This window comes from Lepeophtheirus salmonis, chromosome 1, assembly GCF_016086655.4.
Source record: "Lepeophtheirus salmonis chromosome 1, UVic_Lsal_1.4, whole genome shotgun sequence".
In the NCBI taxonomy this organism is placed as follows: Eukaryota; Metazoa; Arthropoda; class Copepoda; order Siphonostomatoida; family Caligidae; genus Lepeophtheirus; species Lepeophtheirus salmonis.
In genome coordinates, this window is record NC_052131.2 from 18,917,065 (window position 1) to 18,935,782 (window position 18,718).

The 18,718-nt window shown below is 31.2% G+C and overlaps 1 protein-coding gene across 2 annotated transcripts; it reads right to left on the minus strand.

Annotated features, from left to right (window-relative positions):
• Positions 1–13,577: 13,577 nt before the first annotated feature.
• Positions 13,578–18,643, minus strand: LOC121114408 (trehalose transporter 1-like protein). Of its 2 annotated transcripts, XM_071888901.1 has the most exons (10): positions 18,447–18,643; positions 18,332–18,373; positions 18,011–18,280; positions 17,354–17,524; positions 17,124–17,291; positions 16,853–17,064; positions 16,199–16,339; positions 15,942–16,127; positions 13,921–14,133; positions 13,578–13,857 (listed from the first exon to the last, which is right to left on the minus strand). In XM_071888901.1, the coding sequence occupies exons 1-10, from the start codon at positions 18,448–18,450 to the stop codon at positions 13,687–13,689; spliced, it is 1,578 nt and encodes a 525-aa protein (XP_071745002.1). In that variant the 5' UTR covers positions 18,451–18,643; the 3' UTR covers positions 13,578–13,686. The 2 variants fall into 2 exon arrangements, with proteins under 2 accessions (XP_071745002.1, XP_071745003.1); XM_071888902.1 differs by lacking the exon at positions 16,199–16,339 and having other exon boundaries at positions 18,447–18,610.
• Between the last annotated feature and the right edge of the window lie 75 nt (positions 18,644–18,718).

The window sequence follows — 18,718 nt, forward strand, 5'->3', positions numbered from 1 at the left end:
AACCATTCTTATTTTTGTGAATATACGCGTTGGTTAATGTTATCGAAAGATAATATATATTTTCGAAGGAAATAAGTTATGTTAAGGATAATTTTAAATACCAAAGCTACCTCCAAAAATGATTAATTATGTTCGTAACAAAGTGATGAAGCATGCCTGTTTCCTTGAGGCTATGTCTTTGACTACGAGAAAACTTTGACCTCTCCTCCATAATGTCACTTTTGCCATATCAGAGATGACGTTACTTGATCATTTTTCCTCGTCAACATAGAATGTGTTTTTCTTTGTAAAATTTACCTTGTTAATATGATCAAAAGGATGAATTCAAGTAGACTACCTACGTGTCAATTAGAGAGAAATACATGTCATCCTTATTAACCCTAGTGGAGAAAAAAGTATTCTTGAAGCCAACTTCATTTAGACAAAAAAGAGCACTTTTAACAACTTCACATATAGTAATCCTCATTGTATCTCCAACCCTTCTCCTTCGGAAGGAGGCTCAGAAAAAAGAACATATAATAAATTTTAGATTCACGCAATAAATCCTTTGGAAGAATAAACATAAAAACACACAGAAACAAAAAAAAAATTATATCACACTCTAATATTTGAAGCTTATAAAATTTAGATTGCCTGTTATTGATTTAATCCAAACTTGCTACGACCAATCTTTACTACTTTATTAGAAGAATAAACATTCTTATACCGTGCCATATAAATCAATGTTTGGAGTCTAATAATTGCTTTATAGGCGCTGCACGAAATGTTACGCATTTTCCATGTGAAGAGAGACTCTTTCCAAGCCTATCCCATCCTGACGGCTACCATAATTATTCAGGGGTATCTGCACATGAGGGGGTTGGGGGAGTTGGAGGTGTTAGATAATTTTCTATTCATTACCTTAGAGTCTTGAAATAAATGTGGGATTTTTTTTGTTTGGTTGCATTTTGCACAAATGGAACAGGAGTTTTTTAAGTTTTTCCTTTATAAAAAAAACCTATGACGACATTCTATATTTTAGATCTGTCTGACTTGGACCAAGAATATGATCTCAGACGGACATCATGTAATTATGCGTTGGTCGAAAACATTTTTTGTAAAGGAAATTTCGCTGAAGGACGAATGTGCATTTGGGAAATTTGTCCGAAAAACGATATCTAATGTACTGATATTTACAGACTTGTGAGCGATCATGACGATCAGGGCCATTTGTGATCAGTGATCCGATCAATTTAATTGCGATCAAATTCAAATATACATTTTCTATAAACCTATATATATATACCTTTTTAACTTGAATTATCGATTTATACACCTTTTTCAAATGTATTTATTTGCAAAATTTTATTATTATTATAAAATATAATATATAAGGGAAAAACTAAAATATAGGCAAATGATAAAATATACGCAGAAAAAAAAAATATAGTGTGCTGGTGAATAATAAAATATCAACATAAATTATTTCTCTTCTAGATATTTGTTTGGCATTAACATGATCTGCTTCTAATAGTTGTTGTCTCTCAGGCCTCTGTCGAGTCTTCCTCAGGATCTGTTTGACCTTGGAGAGGCGCTACTGGCACTACTAGGAAGCACGGCATTGTATCTTTCAAATACCTCTTTGGCTCTCCGGTAGTCCAAGGTCATTCCCAGACCTTCAGAGTCATTAGCTAGGTATCTTTCCACTTCCTCCTTGACCGTATCCATCTTTTTGGGACGTTTGGTGAAGAAATTACTCTTCAATAGTTGCAGTGCCAAAAATTCCTATTTATAAATATCGCCCAAAATCAATCCCCACGAAAAAACAAGTCAAGCCCTAAGTTATAAAGTTCGAGACGAAAATCAAGACCGAGACTCAATACTTTGATGTTTCGAAAACCATATAAAAGCAGTCTCAAGAAATAGATCGGTCTCGAGAACGAGATGTAATCTTGTATAAATTGATGGGACCCCAATTTTTTGCTATTTCTGTTGCGACATAGCGATATAAACATCAGGACCAATTGCGATACTGCAATCAGCGATATAATATCGCTATTTTACAATTGATTGCCGATCAGAAAAAACTCTAATCAACAAGCCTGGATATATATAATTGTATATTTTAATTCATTAATGATCATACATAAACACAATAAGGTAGAATGTAGTTCGAATGTAGTTCAAATCTTTATTGTTGTAGTACTTTCAGTAAATTAAATCATAAAAGGACACGACAGCAACTCGAATGAAAAAAGTCCTAATCATTTCTACGTTACTAAACAATTATATTCGATATAATGGACAAAATCATATTGGTAAATACCGAAACAAGCATAATAGCTTCTTCAATTCGAGTTGTTGTTGTGTTTGTTTAACATTTAATTTACTTAAAGTAATACAACAGTAAAGATTCGAACTAAATACTATTGTGTTGGATTTATATAGTGTATCAACAATTATTATTTATCCTATTATCATTTTAAATTGAATTAAAATATACATCGCGCATATCTATAAGAAATATTAATTTTTAGCCAAATGTCCCAATTGGTTCTTCAGCGAAAAGTATGTTCGGCAAATTGTCCTTTGGTAAAATGTAATTTTGGAAAATTTTCCTCCGAGGAATAATATTTGGAAAATATTTTTAAAAATTAAATTTAAAAAAAAATTTTTTTTACCATTTTCACCAGTGAATGAGTTTCTTAAGTTTCAAGGACGTCACTCACCTAATTTAATCCTATCTAGTTCACGTCCCCCTTTTCAGGTATTTCTATTTTCTTGAGCTCACTCTCAACAAGTGAGGCCTTTTTGCCTACTGCAAGCCAATAGGTTTTTCTGGTCTCTTCAGGATGCTTTTCATTTCTCTTTATTATCTATTTTCCCTCCAGTCTCATTTGCAATGCTTATAATGTTTCTTCACAGGAATTCACGGTATGCAGGCCTCTTTTGTCATGAAAGAAGTAGAATATTTTTTTTGGTGCAAGTAATCGTTTTGATCTTGCAGATTTTGGAAGACAAATAATATTTTCTACATATACAAGATGAATTCAGTATTGAAGGAAAAACAATTTTAGTTTAACAAATCAACATTAAAAAAAACTTCGGGGCAAAATAGGCAAATCAACTGCTGGAAAAACCTTTATATTGAAGTTGTTGATGTTTGTGTTTAGGGCTGTAATATAGTTCGAAAATGATTCAAAATCGTTCATATTTGTCAATGAATTATAAACTAATTGGTGTTCGTTAAGCCTTTTGCATAATTGAAAGGGGATATTAAATGAAATCTAATTTTGACATATCATTTTGCTATTTTCATCATAAAAATATATTCGACAAATGTGCATAAACTGCAAATAGTCATTGGTAATTATAAGAGTAAAATGTCACTCAAGATCTTTGAGCAAATAATAGATTTAGTAATCACTAAATATAAACTTAAGTATTCATTAAGATATTGAATAAAAACTGACTCTATTTAAATTTATAGATGTGGTTTTTTATTTCCTTAGTACGACTGGAAGGGACACTGATTTGCATTGCATATATTATCTAGAACCATAACACTCATGTACAATAAAAATTGAGGACAAGTTTTCTTCTCAGACTCAATGAAAACTCCAACATAAACTTTAAATACATGTCAAAATACATCATCAAGGAATGATTACCTTGAATCTCAGAAGTGCTATATCACTAGAGAAGGACTTTATTCTTCTTTTAAGCTATGCGTGTACAATACATTTAACCCTTAAAATGCCAATAAGCAGTGTTCTGGCAGTCCATATATATGGCCCAGTCCAGGCTTAGGATCGGACTGGCCCTTCGGACTGTCACTACTAGAACTGATTAAATAAAAAAGAAATAAACTTGAGTAACGTCATCAAGGAAATAACTTTATCAATTTTAGGCATGATATAAAGGGCTAAACTGGACCGGACTTAACTAGACGTCACTGCAGTCTTCAGTCCTAAATAGGATCCGACATAACACTACTAATAAGTTTACATACTTGACTCATTCTATAACCCTCCGTAAGTGAACTGCCTTTTTCCAACATGCTGAGTGAACTGGGTAAAAAAAGAAATCCCAAAAAGAAACAGTACTGAATTACATGATAAATAGTTGAACGATTTTAATAAATACGTTTTATTATTTTGTATCCTTTGTTTAACCATTCACTCCATTTTTCACTTGTCAATATGATTTAATATGCTAAAAATACTTATAGAATAGAAGACATCCAGAACAACTTATTTTGTAAAAATCTAAACAACATGAGTTAAGGGTTTCAAAAATATATAGTTTGCTAATTTTATAGTAAAATTTATAAATTTTACAGTAATTTTTAATAAAGGGAAAATAAGTAGAAACATTGATAGTAGAAAACCAAATACAATGTACAATTTCGTGTTAGCAAGGTAACACCTTGAGAGAAATAAATATATAGAGCCGGAGCTGCAGTGATTAAGTATAAGTAAACATTATATTTTATATTTACTCCATTTGACCTAAGAATTGTCTTTGAAGTTGATATACATAATTGATTGTATATTTTCTTTTCAAGGAGATATCGAGTATTCAACCTACACACATTGAGCTATAGATTAAAAAAATCCCCGAGCTTGTTGTCCATTGATATATAAAGTTCCATTTTGGGCTTTTTTCAGTTTCTTTTCAAATAAAAAGTTTCATGATACAATGACGGTAATTAGTGATGAAAATTTGGTGAAATTTTTTTCTCACTCGTTTTTTTGTTTTTTTTGGATTTGGCAAGTTAAAGAGTAAATTTTCTTTTATCTTCAGCTGCTGGCATTATCATTTAATACCTGAGGAGCAAACTTATTTTCCTACAATATTGAATTATATTAAAAAACCTGATTGTACATTTGTGTGTGCCATAAGAAACGGAGAGTAAACTTGAGAATTTGTCCTTATTTTTTTATTTATCCCCCTTGTCATAGCTACTTGTATGTGATTTAATAAAACGTCATGACATCTAAGCTGATCTTCCCCAAAACATTCTTCAAATCCTCTGGGTTAATTTTCGGTATCTTTTTTTTTTTTACCATACCCAAAGTACAACTTATTTTTATAAATATCTATGTTTATTTCTCTATGTTTCTATAAACTTAGACATTTATTTAAAGGCATGTACATGAAAATTGTCGCTATTTTCACATCCCTAGTGATAATAATATTAATACTAATGCAATTTTGAAAATCCATCTAGTAGCATGCTCCCATCACGAATGACTCACGACTCCTAAATAATCCTTTATTCATTGTCATTTATTTTCATCTTCTCAGAGGACAATGAATACGTATGCATCATAATCCTTTTTTAGATCTCTATAAATAATATTACATATTATTATAATACTATATGTATTTTTTTTTTTTTTGAAGTAAACAATAACATAAATAACTGTATTTTCTTGACGTATTACACATATTTTTAATGGCATCTTATTTGTCATGCTCACACACACAATCACAGAATAATAATAATAACATCATAAATAGACACACGAAAGAAAGAAAGAAGATTTATTTTCAACTGCCTATCATCATATTATTATTATCATGACGTCTTATTTGGTAATCATCTTTTCTTGCATTTGATGAATGAATCAAAAAATTGGAGGATGTCTCTTTGCAATCAAGGACACACTTTTCATTGAATTAATATTCAAGTATAATGCAGATAAAGTATGTAGAAGGTTTGTTCATTATTATATTAAAGGATTAATTGACATTCTTTTCAATGGAAAATTGTTTTTTATCTTTGTTGTTTAGTGGAAATATATGTACACATGTGCTACGTCAACATAAAAATAAACTTGGCACAAAGATAAAAAAAAAGCTTCATAGATTTTTCGACTTCATATACATACATATGCTGTGATGAAAATCGAGAGTATTTTGGGTATGTCAAAAAAACGAAACCGAAAATGAACGTGGTACGGCTTACTACGCAATAGTGTTCTGTCCGTCCTTATTCATTCGTTCCAGTCGAGTTCAGTCTTAGGACTGGTTCTATCCGTGACTAAAGTAGACGGGACCTCAGTCTTCACTCCTAAATAAGGATCGACAAAATACTAGAACCCAATATTTCATAGACATGTTTTAGTCAATTTTCTGCATTGTATTCAAATTTGTAGGAATAGTTCAGAAATTCAAGAGCTTTAACTATAGTTTAAAACTTGAATTTGATTTAAAGGACTTATATTGGCTCCGACATCGTGCTTCCAAAACAAACCGATCAATTTATCCCTCTTCTTTTTTTTTCTTTTTTTGTGATGATCAATTTTGCGCCTAATTCAAGTGGAATATGCAACTCCTCCAAAGGGTTAATAAGTAATAATGTCAATTGTAATCATTTTTATATCCTCCATTTTGCGGACTGGCCATTTCAAAAATTATTTTAACTTGTCCTAAAATGTTATAATTATTATTTAATTCCTGAAGAGTGAAATTCCATTTCTACTCCAACTAACTGCAACCACATCATTGGGTAATACAAGGCCGGATTGAACATATGCGTATGCTCATATATGACGGAGAGTAACTTTCGGGATTTGTTGTAGATTTATAATTGTAAGTCCTTGGTGGACTGAGAGTAGAATTGAGGATCATCATCGGAGTAATTATTACCTTTGTCCTTGTTTATTTCCTTCTCCCCCTCCTCCCTTGTCACAACTGTTTCTAGATGGTGCAATGAAACGTCATGAGAGCTAAGCTGACAGGGTTTTCCATTACCATGTTAAATTTCGGTTTCTTTTTCTCTTTTTACATATCAAAAATGCTTACGATTTAAAACCTTACTATTTATTTATTCATAACAGTAGGTTTAACAATGAGTTTGGAAAATTGGAGATCAATTATTCTTTTCTTTTTAGAAAGAAAAAGAGACTAAATTAGAGTCAAGCAGTAATACTTTTTACAAACATTAAAGACTCTATTACTTTTATAAATACCCAATCATCTTTTGTTTCATAGCCTTTTATGGATGATTAAAGAAGGTTGGAAGCGATTGTTCATTTAAGCGTATGATTAGCTTATTTATTGAGTGTTTATGACTCACAAAATATGTACATAATTACAATCAGTCTTTTGGTATGATAACAAATATATTATATTGCTTCCTATTTATCGTTATTTCATAATTTTTTTCAACATACTTAAAATATTTTGAGTTTTATAGTAAACTATTATTTTTTTTCAGGGATACTATTTGAAGAATTCAATGTCTCATATCACGGCGTTATTATCGACTGACAACTTTGACTCTCCAAATACAAATGGAACAATTGGTAGCTACTAGGACTGATATGGTACGGTGTTGTACCGCGGTTCGGTTCGGCACGACCCTTACGGCACCGCATGTTTTTAGCCGAGGTGCGGTAAGTATATATATATAATCACATATGAAATATTTTGATATTATAAAACTTTTTTTTTTCTTATCATTATTTATTTGGTTTATTTTCTATACATATATAAATAAACCGGAGACCAACGATGTAATAGATATTGATAGTGAGACAGGATATTAGCCCATAAGCATTCCTTTTTGTAGGCAATACTTCATGTATTTCTTTATTTTTTAATAAACATTCATGAAATTGTTACCACGTTCATTTCGGTTTCTTTTTTTCTTTTCTTTTTTGACATACCGATAGATAGTTTAGAAAATAATTGTGTAATGGAAATGGCTATTTGAACTGTTCAGTAGGGTGGCTTGTTTTTAACTTTGAGGAAAATATACGACGACATAAAGATGACATTGTAGAACAATTAAACTTTGCATATGAGTTTTTTACCACATTAGCCATTTGAAAAACAAAACGGCATTTTGCACATGCTTCAAGATATCCATTATTTTTCTAAAAGATGGATTTAGGAATGTGTATATTGTATTGTACACATTCCAATCGATGAAGTTTTTCTTCAATAAAAGCGAAAACGCAAGCCAAGCGGCTAAAAATATGAATAGTGTTTTCTGGTCTTGATATTGTAATAGTCAATCATATGTAATTTTGTTTTCATCAATTCTGTTTCGGTAATTTTGATGTCAAAGATGCACCACTCTCTAGAAGGTCAATTGTCAAAAATATAGGCAATAATGGAAAACATCGAGTCCGACTGTAATTTAAGCACTTTTTGGACTGCCATGGAGATAGACATTAATGGATTTATTTTTAATACACCTTATATAACTATGTTTCGTTTACAGACTATTTTGAGTTATCAGATAATAAAACTATCAATCTCAAATATACCAATTAATATAAAAATTGAGATAGAAATGTCGAATGTCACTTTATAGTAGGTTATGAATACATACTAACAAACAATTTTCATTTCTGTGACCCTCTTTGTGCATTTCTCAAATAATATATTTTGATGAGTCATCATCATTTTTACTTCACTGTGATTGAATAAATCCCTTTCTCCCTCCTTTTATTATGTCCATCCCATAGTTCCAATCATAATAAAGTTTAATTATGAAGTATGTTTATTTTTGAATTAGTATTCAGAAGTCAAACTAAGGACATAATTTAGTTCTTCATATTTATAATCATTAACAGAGAAATAACATTCAAAAAAGAAATATATTTATTCCAACATACATGCATATAAATAGCAAAATTAAAATGGATACTGATGAACCGTGTGTCCAGAGAAGGGAGCATACTTATGTATACATCATAAGATTTTGAATCCTATTACATATTTTTGTTATCGTAAAAATACTAAGTAATAATGCCCATTAAACTTTAATGTTATTTCATTTTAAAAAAAGAAGTCTGTTTGATAAATGACTATCATTAAGACTGGCGTCAAAGGATTTTTTCCTTGGAAAAAGTTATGCATATAAAAAAAAAGCAATAACCTCTACTAATACTTTTAAATAAAAGTTTACAACACTGCACTGCCTTTGAATGTAAAAGTGATGGTGCATCCAAGCCCTTTCAATTTCTTCCAAATCCAAATCCGTATGAACAATCATTATCTCTTAAATCAATAAGAAACCAAGTATTTAAATATAGCTAGTGGCATAATACGCCGTTACCTATATTGTATCATGCAAATAAATAGGCCCAAAATCAGTTTATAGTTGTTAACAAATTTGTCACAACTATGGAATTATTAGTCAGTAATTGTTGGGCATTGTTTATACCTTAAAAGAGATTTTATGACACTTTCCCAGAAACCTTATTCCCGAAAGTTACATTGCCGAATACACATTTATCAAACGGACACATTGGCGAAAGATAATTTGCTGTAATAAATCTACTAGACTACTCCAATGATGAACACACCTTCATAATTATAAGTTCAAAAACGACTTCGGGATAAAAGAGTGCCCATCAAGAGTTGACTAGGTAAATAAAAGCTCCAACACATTTGATCAAAACAATTTATTCATTCTCATTGTTTATTCAGTCTCCATCATTGATTGAGACTCCTTCTCTTCTTAAAACATTTATTCTCTTTCTAATTTATTTATTTATTGAGCGTTTGTCATTATTTTTGTTACAACTGTTTAAATAGCTGTTCGAGCCAACAGTTGAAGCATCTTTTTTATGAAATAAATTAATTATTAATTATTCAGCACTTAATTGTTGCAACATTTTATCTATTTTAATTGGTGTAACATGGATGCGAATCATGCTAACATAGTATTGCAGCATGAATTATCATCAAATGTAATTATTATATTTTTCTACAAAATGTCTGCTCGGCAAAGTGTCCAAAGGCACTTTTAAAAGTTCAAAAGACTGACCAGGGCAAAAGAAGCAGGAATATCGACAGCCGACAACAACATACAGTGTAAATTTTAACAGAAATAATGAATGTGACTTTAGATGAGGTTTAGCAATGAGTAGGCGTAGCTAAAGCTCAGCTACAGTGGATTCTAGAGACTAAAGTACTCCCTGGCTCATCACGTCATATTTAAAAAAAATTAGCTATAATTATTACAATAATTTCTTTAATGTTGGATTAATTGGTTAGATGGGGTTGCATTGATTAAGTATAAGTAAACGTTATAGCATTATAATTACCCCATCTCACCAAGGAATCTTCTTTGAAATCTATTTACATAATGTAGTAAATTTTCTTTTCTAGGAACGACCAAGACGCGAACCTACGCACATTGAGTTCAAGAGAATAATTTTCTTCCATGCGTGTTATACATTGAGCAACTTTGTTCCATTTATTATTATTCATTCTTGATGAGAGAATATCGAAGTATTGAGTAACTACATATGAGTGTAGCTAGTAGTGTTGGGATTCGGTGGGGAAACACTAGATCAGTTAGAGACCCAGAGGCAGTTTAACTAAATTTAACTAGATGTAAAGTGAGAGCCGGTATTTTTAACAGGGGATACGGTAAAAGTGTGGTGGACTGCAGGAATTTATAGGTGGTGTTCATGATGTCTTTATTTGGTAGACAGGACATATAGTAAGGAACACAGGCCAAAAATATAATAAGATGTAAAATACAGCGAGAATCAAACATAAAAATATTTGAAATACTCTCTATGTTAACACACCTTTGGATTACTAATACAGTTTGAACGTTTTGATCAACTATGACGACGTGAACTTCTTTATCAAATTATTGCTCTATGTTTTGTTATTTATTATCAATGAGACCAATGTGTGGTTTATGACGCCGGAATATTGGTCCAAACCGCCTTTTATTAAATTAGATAAAATTGAAGAGGGGAAAAAATTGATATTGCACCGATTTTTAACACTAGTAGCCTACCCATTCCTCCCAACTGTAGAATTATTCTTCATTTAATGGTAGGGAATTTCTCATTGCCTAACAACAGCTAATTCGTGTACAACGAATCAACGTTATGGACACTAATACGGGGAAGGGAAGAGCATATTAAATTCTTGTATTAGCAAGGTAACTCTGTGAATTATTACTTGAAGTATGTAATATGAATTGAAATTGAATGAGACTATAATAGATATTATGATCCTTTCTTTTCTTTAGGAATTACTCAAAAAAAAAATCATGCATTCAAGCTACATACATAGGTATTTTAATTAAATTAATTTTTTCATCGTCTTAATCCATGATGATCTTAAGACAAAAACGTTTATTTCGGTGTGGTCCAATACGAAATAATATATATGTGTATACATTCAACGAATACCTATTCGACACAAGTTCAAAAAGGTAATTCACAATGGAACTATTTGTACGTACATTTATTACTCATTGTTTTTGAAGAACGATATTTAAAGTAATTTCCTTAGATTGTTCCCCGTTGTTTCACAACTTTGACTGCACAAAGGCACATATCTACATGCATATAATATGTCAAGATTATGAGGGAAATTTAAGATTTCTGACTAATTATTAGTATTAACTCTTGTAAGCTTTATTTGAGAATGAGAATTTGTATGAAAAGAGGCATTCATTTAATGCATATAAAAACCTTGTATAAAGAACCATCATTTACAACAAAGCATATATATATGTTTCCATAAAATAATTAAAAGTAACACAACACAAACAATTTATCAACTCTTAATGTAAAAAGATCATGTAACATCAAAGCACTTTATAAAAATATATTAATTTTGGATATTTAAAAAAAAAAATCCATACAATACTTGAAATTTATCGTTCAAACGAATAATAGTTGAAGATTAAGGAAAATGATAAACTACTATCGTGTATTTGGATTGCAAAATGGAATTGTCAAATAAAATGATTTAAAAATTAACTGTATATATCCTCATATACGTTATTACATTAACTGTATCCTGCAAACCCTTCCTCCAATACAAAAACGAAAAAAGGCCCCAAATCAGTTGGTAATTTGCCAATTCTTCTCAAATAAGGAATTATTATTCAATAATTCTTCAAAATTGTTCAAAACTTAATAATAACTCATTCTAAACAAACCAATTAACGTTCAGAACACGAAGTTGGGGGGTGGGAAGCAGAAAAAACGACAGTTGACAGCATATTAGAGAGTGGAGTTCCAAAACCTGCAGTAGCATGACTAAATTACGAACAACGTGGTTTTTATTAACTAAAAAAAAGACAATTCAAAGCCAATACCTAATATATTGAAATACTATACTTAGCTACATTTTTTATTCACTATGTCCTCCTTCACAAGCAATAACAGTCTCTACACGCCGGAACAGATTGGAGGAGGGCCATTTATGGAGGCAGGCCAAATGTAAGCCATATTGTTGCTGCAGCACTTCTGGTTCTTCTTTGCTGTGTGGCACTGTGATTGACTTCTTAATGCTGTAAGCAGTTGGAATGGAGATGCCAACGATCTATACAAAAACACACGCGTTGCTTTTTTTGTTGTTGCTCTAGCATTTTTACACTTAGAGACATGGGATAAAACAAAACATGTTTTTTTGTTGTGTTTCAGCTATTGTTTGGATGGGTAATTAAAAATAGCGGGGATGAAATTGTAATTAAATGCTGCTGCCAGTTTTGGTTCCTCACTCTATGTGAATGTATAATTAATTTATTTAAAAAATTGTCGAAAAATAAAATGACAATATAGTCAGGACTCAGGGAGTACTTCAGAACATTTCATATGATTGACTTATTTGACTCATTATCTACTGATTAATGGCTAAGCTGTCAAGACATTTTATTTGATCAGCTGCAAGCATTAATGAGAAGAAGGAAATAAACACAAAGTCTAGAAATACTCTACTATCGAGTACTAACAATTATAAATTGCAAGCTAAAACTGATTTTTTCCGTATTCCATGAGCACACGCTCTACTGATTACTTCGATGTTTTCTCTTCAATAATGAAAAGTCACATCTTTTGAAGATAAAAAAAACCCTGTGTAGGTTGTAACTTTAAAAAGTATCGCATTCTTCTAGGTCATATTTTATTCAACTTAAGCAATTCCACTCATGACCAGTGGTGCTAATCGGTTGTATTTTTTAGCTTGTTCATTTTTTGATTTTCTTAGTTGGCAACCTGAGGAGTGATTTTTCTTTTCCTAAGCTGCTATCATTATTATTAATTTCCCGAAGAGTAAACTTCCTTTTTTACTAAATAAAATATTATTATTGATATATACAGAACCTGATTCAACATTTACCTTTTCTCATAAAAAACAGAGAGTAACCCTGAGGATTTGTTGCGGAGTTGTAAATGTAAATCCTTGTTGGACTTAGAGTAGAATTGAGGATCAACGTCAGAGTAATTCTTTCTTATTCCCCTGTTTATTTCCTTCTCCCCCTCTCCCCTCCTCACAGCTGCATGTAGCTGATTTAATCAAACGTCATGACAACTAAGCTTCTCTCCTCAAAATCATGTTTCAAATTAGCAGGGTTGCCATGTTGGTTTTTGGTTTATTTTTCTTGTAACATGGCCCTAATGTTACTGAATAGCATCACTGCTCATGAACTAATCACGTTGAAACCAGGGAATGATCCTAAACATTCAGTCTGATAACATGAGTATGCCAATGACCATTCATTACGTCCCTGTATAATTTTTCCATGATAAGTAGGTAACCTTACAACTTTATATTATTTCACCATATCATTAAAATTGTGTACATATGTACAGATGTAGGAATTATGTATTTATTTATAAAGAAAAAATAAATTAAACAATGACTATTATAATGGAAGAATATCTCAAGGAGGATTGATCCAATGAAAATTAATATGCATATTACTCAAGTGATGCCATCTTTTTCGATCCTTCCATAAAACTTTTCAATTTCACTTAAATGCTTTCCTTGTGTTTCTGGCATGAAAAAGTAAGTTGCAATCAGACCAGATAAGAGAATACAAGCAAATAGAGTAAAACAACCATGAAGCTTCAGATGATAAAGTAGGGTTGGAGTCTAAGAGATAAGGATAAAATTTGTATGGTCAAATTTCACTATAAATATGTAAATGAACCTTACAGCTTTTGTAACGACAAATAAGGAAATTCCATCAAAAACTCCAAGTATGCTACCGCCAAAGCTTCTTTTCTTTGATGGCAGAAGTTCACCTTGAAGGGCCTTAATTGATGGCCCAAATCCAAAAGCCATTGCGCCATAAAGCATCATGATTGGGAATATAGGAAACCAATTAATAAATTTATTATTCTCAAGACCCCAATCAGTCCAAACTCCCTGAAAAACCCACATGGATACACATTTTTTTTTATTACACAATAATTTAAATGAGATTATTTGCTCAAAGTAAATATTCTTAATGTGTAAATTAGATTATGTTTTAAAAAGTTCATTATTAATGACTTTTTATATGGGTCATTCCACGAAATTTTTAAACATTTTCAAAGACTCAAATTTGGCAAGTGGTACTTTTGTTAGTAGTCCTACTAAAAATTAAAATGTTGGATATGTAACTCAATGCAGCTCTGAGTTTTGAGGTGTTACGGATGAAGGAATTAGTATTTTAATAAATTTTTGATTTGTGATATATTGTTAACCAAAGCAATGATGAGCAAGTACAATATGTCATTGAAAAGGTATCAGCAAGCTATGGTGTTGTGTCTCTCCTTATTTATTGTGTCCTCTACAGTCTTAAGAAATAAAGTTGAAATTTGTCATCAAGGACCGAACTTTATCAGTTTTAGAAGAGAATTGGGCTGCACCAAGACAAAACTGGACGGTACTGTAGTTTTTAGTCCTAAATAAGGACCAATACAACACTAGCTAGTTAAACAAAGTAAATAATTTCTGATTTTTGTATGAAAAAAAATCACCATTCAGCCTCTTTTTTTTTAGGTTTTCAAGTTCTTTTGATAGCACAATTCAAAATCTTTTATTAACTTTAAAAAAATTGGGGGCTTTTAATATTCTAAAATTGGTTAATGAGGGTAAAATGTTCAGAAACACTGCGATAATGAATGATACGATTCATGCAACATTTTTATATATATTTAGATGAACTAAAGCCTGAAAACTGATTTGTCACTTATTTTAGAAAACAATATATATTCATAAAACAAAGTTTTTTGATCTTTCCACATCTCATTTATGAGTTTACGCTTAATATCTTAAAAGTAGGTGAATACTTTATCCAAGAAATAATAATATAATAACGAGCGTGTAGGTAAAGCCCAGCGCGTCATATTAAAAAAGAAAAGAGGAGTACATATTTTTACTATTAAATTAAACTTTGTCTGTCTGTTTGTCGATTTGTAATATATCCGACTAATGCCGGTTACTTCCTTTAGTATTCAACAAGTAAATTATTGAACAAAATTACCCCCTTTACAATAAATATATTTTATTGTATTTTCTTGTCATACATCTATCGACTTTTACTACTTGTCTCTCTATTAGTGTATTGAACGCTGATTGGTTGCATTACAATTAGCTCCTCTTAAGCCCTCAACAATTCCGAGGTAACAATTATTAAATAATAACTTCAAAGTTGGTAATAAGTGGCTAACTACCAACTGCCATTGGGTCTTGTTTTTTGGGGGGAAGTTTGCCAGATTTAATAAACATAATAACGTGACTAACGTCATTGTAAGCATCTATGTGTGTATGTAAGTTATTCAATTCAAAATGACAAATTTAAGCTGCTAAGAGCAAACTGGGATCCACTCAGAGTTAGAAAGAGTGGTGAAAAGACTTATAGAAACTACCTTGCTACACCAAATATGAAGTAAGTTTTTAACATTAATCTTGAAGGATTTTGTTTCATTCTTAGAGGACTATATATGGATAAATATACTCATATACAGGTATGTTAGCATCTAAAAGGAAAATACAATGCATGACAATTGCATAGAGTCATAATTGGCCTTGTTTGAAGCATTCACATATAAACTTCAATTCAAAACCAGTGCAAAATAAAACACGTGAGCACTTTTTGACAGTCATTAATAACTCTATAAGAACGTTCCTCCTCATAAAATATTCCATTTTTTTTAAAAATATGGAATAAAAAGAAGATCATTATGAACCTGATAAAGTAAATATTGATAAAGAGCGGTCGTAGCATTTCCAAGTACCATGAAGGACAAACATCCAAGAGCCATAACTCTTCTTCGTATTTTAAACATTCCATAGAGTGAAGCAAAGCCAAAACATAAACGATAATAGGATAAAAAGGCGGCTGCTATATATGCATCGATTGGGAGTTTGAGATTCTACGAAGAAAAATGTAAAATTTAATAATTAAAATGGACTATTCCTACACAAATCTAAATTGTAAACTTGCTTCTAAAAATGTGACCAGATAGAATGTTATAAATGCAAGACCTGACCATGCACTTACAATAGGAACCATATACATCAAAAATAGAATGGGTTTTCTAAAGGAAGGCTCAAAAACTCCATCAAACACACTTAAAAATTTCCTCTATAATAAATAAAATGTTAATCAGAGATTTTAGATAGGACCTAAACAGTGAAAGAAACCAAAATCTAATATTGACAAATATACATAACACATTGGATAAAAAGTCCCGCGCTTCAAACATAGATTGCGCTATTTTTTTATTCGCCTCATTTTCAGTTAGTACCAACCTTAAAAAGATAGCAGTCAAAATTTCAAGTCAATCTGTTTTTCAATATGTAAGTTATTGTGCTAAGTATGACGCTACTTTGGTTATTTCTAAAACAATGGATCAAAAAAAAAAATTGTTTTAAATTTACAATGCTCTTGATGGGAAATAATAACGTTTAAGCTAAGCAATGACTAGAAAATTGTTATGGGGACTGCGTTCCATAAAGCGAATAAAAATAAAAATAATTTTAAAAAAACACACCATTTTGAGCGAAAAAAAACGTATTTCCTTTGTTTAGACCGGAGTTTTTCAGCCCATGTATCATATGCAGTAAATACTGTATTACTTAATAGTATATACTTAACAACATAGCCATTGAGCGTTATAACGGTTTCCTCTTTAGAAAAACCTTCTTCCAGAATTTTGATTTCCTTCTCGGCCTCTACTCTGGATCCTCTCAAATAAATCAGACTTCTTGTCGCCCTATCCTTGTATCCAAATCTTATTAGCCATACAGGAGACTCCGGACTGAAATATAATCCAACAATATTCAAAATTGGAATTATACAACTAAAACCTTGAATAAAAGTATTGATTATCTACCTACCTAGATTACGTTTCTTAGTAACATATTACCTACAGCATATCTCCAAGGAAATAGAGCCCCCAACGTTGTCATTAAGCATGTTCCTATATAGTAAAGCAATACAAGCATCCCTGAAAGAGTACCCCTCAAACTTGGATGACTTATTTCGCTGTTATATGCAGGAAGTGAAACAAGACCTGAGCCACAAGCATGACCTCCTAAATGGCAGAAATAATGACTTTGCAGATTTTTTTTATTTTAAAGGATGTATTGAAATCACCTAGATATCTTCCAATAAGTAAAATAGAAAATGAATTTGCCAGAGCTATCACAACTGCACCAGTAAAAGCTGTAAGACAATCAATCATTAATGACTTTCTTCGACCAATGAAGTCGCTTTGAATTCCACCAAATAATGCTCCAATTACGTAACCGACACAAAAAAGACTTGCTATAAAGTAAAAGAAGCATTAATATCCGAAACTGATTGATTGTTGTTATTGTGTAGATTAATGGCCCTCAGACATCTTTTAAAAGCTAGTCGTCTAAAGATAATATTATGTTCTAAAATAAAGAGAAACAAAAAAAAAGCTTGGGTGAATGATATTGCTAAGTTATTTTAAAATGTAGGCACTTCAATTTAAAAAATGACCTTGCATAATTCATGCTCATTAATTTAACTGTTGCTACTTGAATAGTTATGGCAAGTTATATTGTAGTTATATCAGTCTTATATAGTTATATTATTTTTGAATGGGGGATTGGAGGGATCATCCACGGATTTCACTCGATAAATGTTGTAAGCCTAGGAGGGAGAGGGGCGTTTTGGGGTCATAGAAAATCTGAGGGGAGTAAGATTCCCTTTCTTTACCCACACCCAACTGCACCCATGAGTTGAATACATATTAAAAGTATAAAATAAAATTATGTACATTACCAAACCATGAACCTTGATCAATAGTGATGACCAAATCCCCTCTATTCGATAACTTTTTAGGGTCATCAGTTTGAATTTGAGGTAGAATAGTGGAGGACATGAGCACCACACAGCCTTGCATCAATGAGAGTAAATTGCATATAGCACAAACTAAGATTTGTCCTTTAACGTTTCCCTTCGATAATTGGTCGCATTTTGTGATAACAGAGTTACCTTTATGACTCAAACTATTCTCCAAAGTCATGGTCTCTACACAGTCCATATCACAATCTATTGTGTAACAATATTGAGTTTAGGCATGGAGTTTTCTATATCACTTACCTTGATGATGACCACTGACAATTCCTTGACATTTGATGTCATCTAGTTTAGTTTTAAATGAAAAAACAAATATATAAATTAAAAGCTATGGTTGTAGAATAATAAATTTTTATACCCATTTTATTGAAGTGAGAGACACTTGATCCACAGGTTTTTAAATTAAAATAATTATCTTTTCAAGATCAAACATATGAATGATTCCTTAGAGAGTTACGGACGACTGAGTTTAGAAATAGTAAAATTATATGTCTGAGTAGGTTGTACGTAATGTAACTCTTTGTATAAGTTAAAAAAATTGACAAAAAGAAAGTTACATGAAGAGGAAAGCTCATTTCCATGCATGTGGATAAGGAGATCGTGTCTTCAAAAAAGAAAATAATATGTGTA

What these genes read in the sequence shown, in the direction of transcription:
- LOC121114408 (XM_071888901.1), bottom strand. An exon ending in TGTCAGTGGTCATCATCAAG is followed by an intron (nt 18,281 to 18,331) that starts GTAAGTGATATA and finishes GTTACACAATAG; the next exon opens with ATTGTGATATGGACTGTGTA. An exon ending in ACTTATTGGAAGATATCTAG is followed by an intron (nt 17,292 to 17,353) that starts GTGATTTCAATA and finishes TCTGCCATTTAG; the next exon opens with GAGGTCATGCTTGTGGCTCA.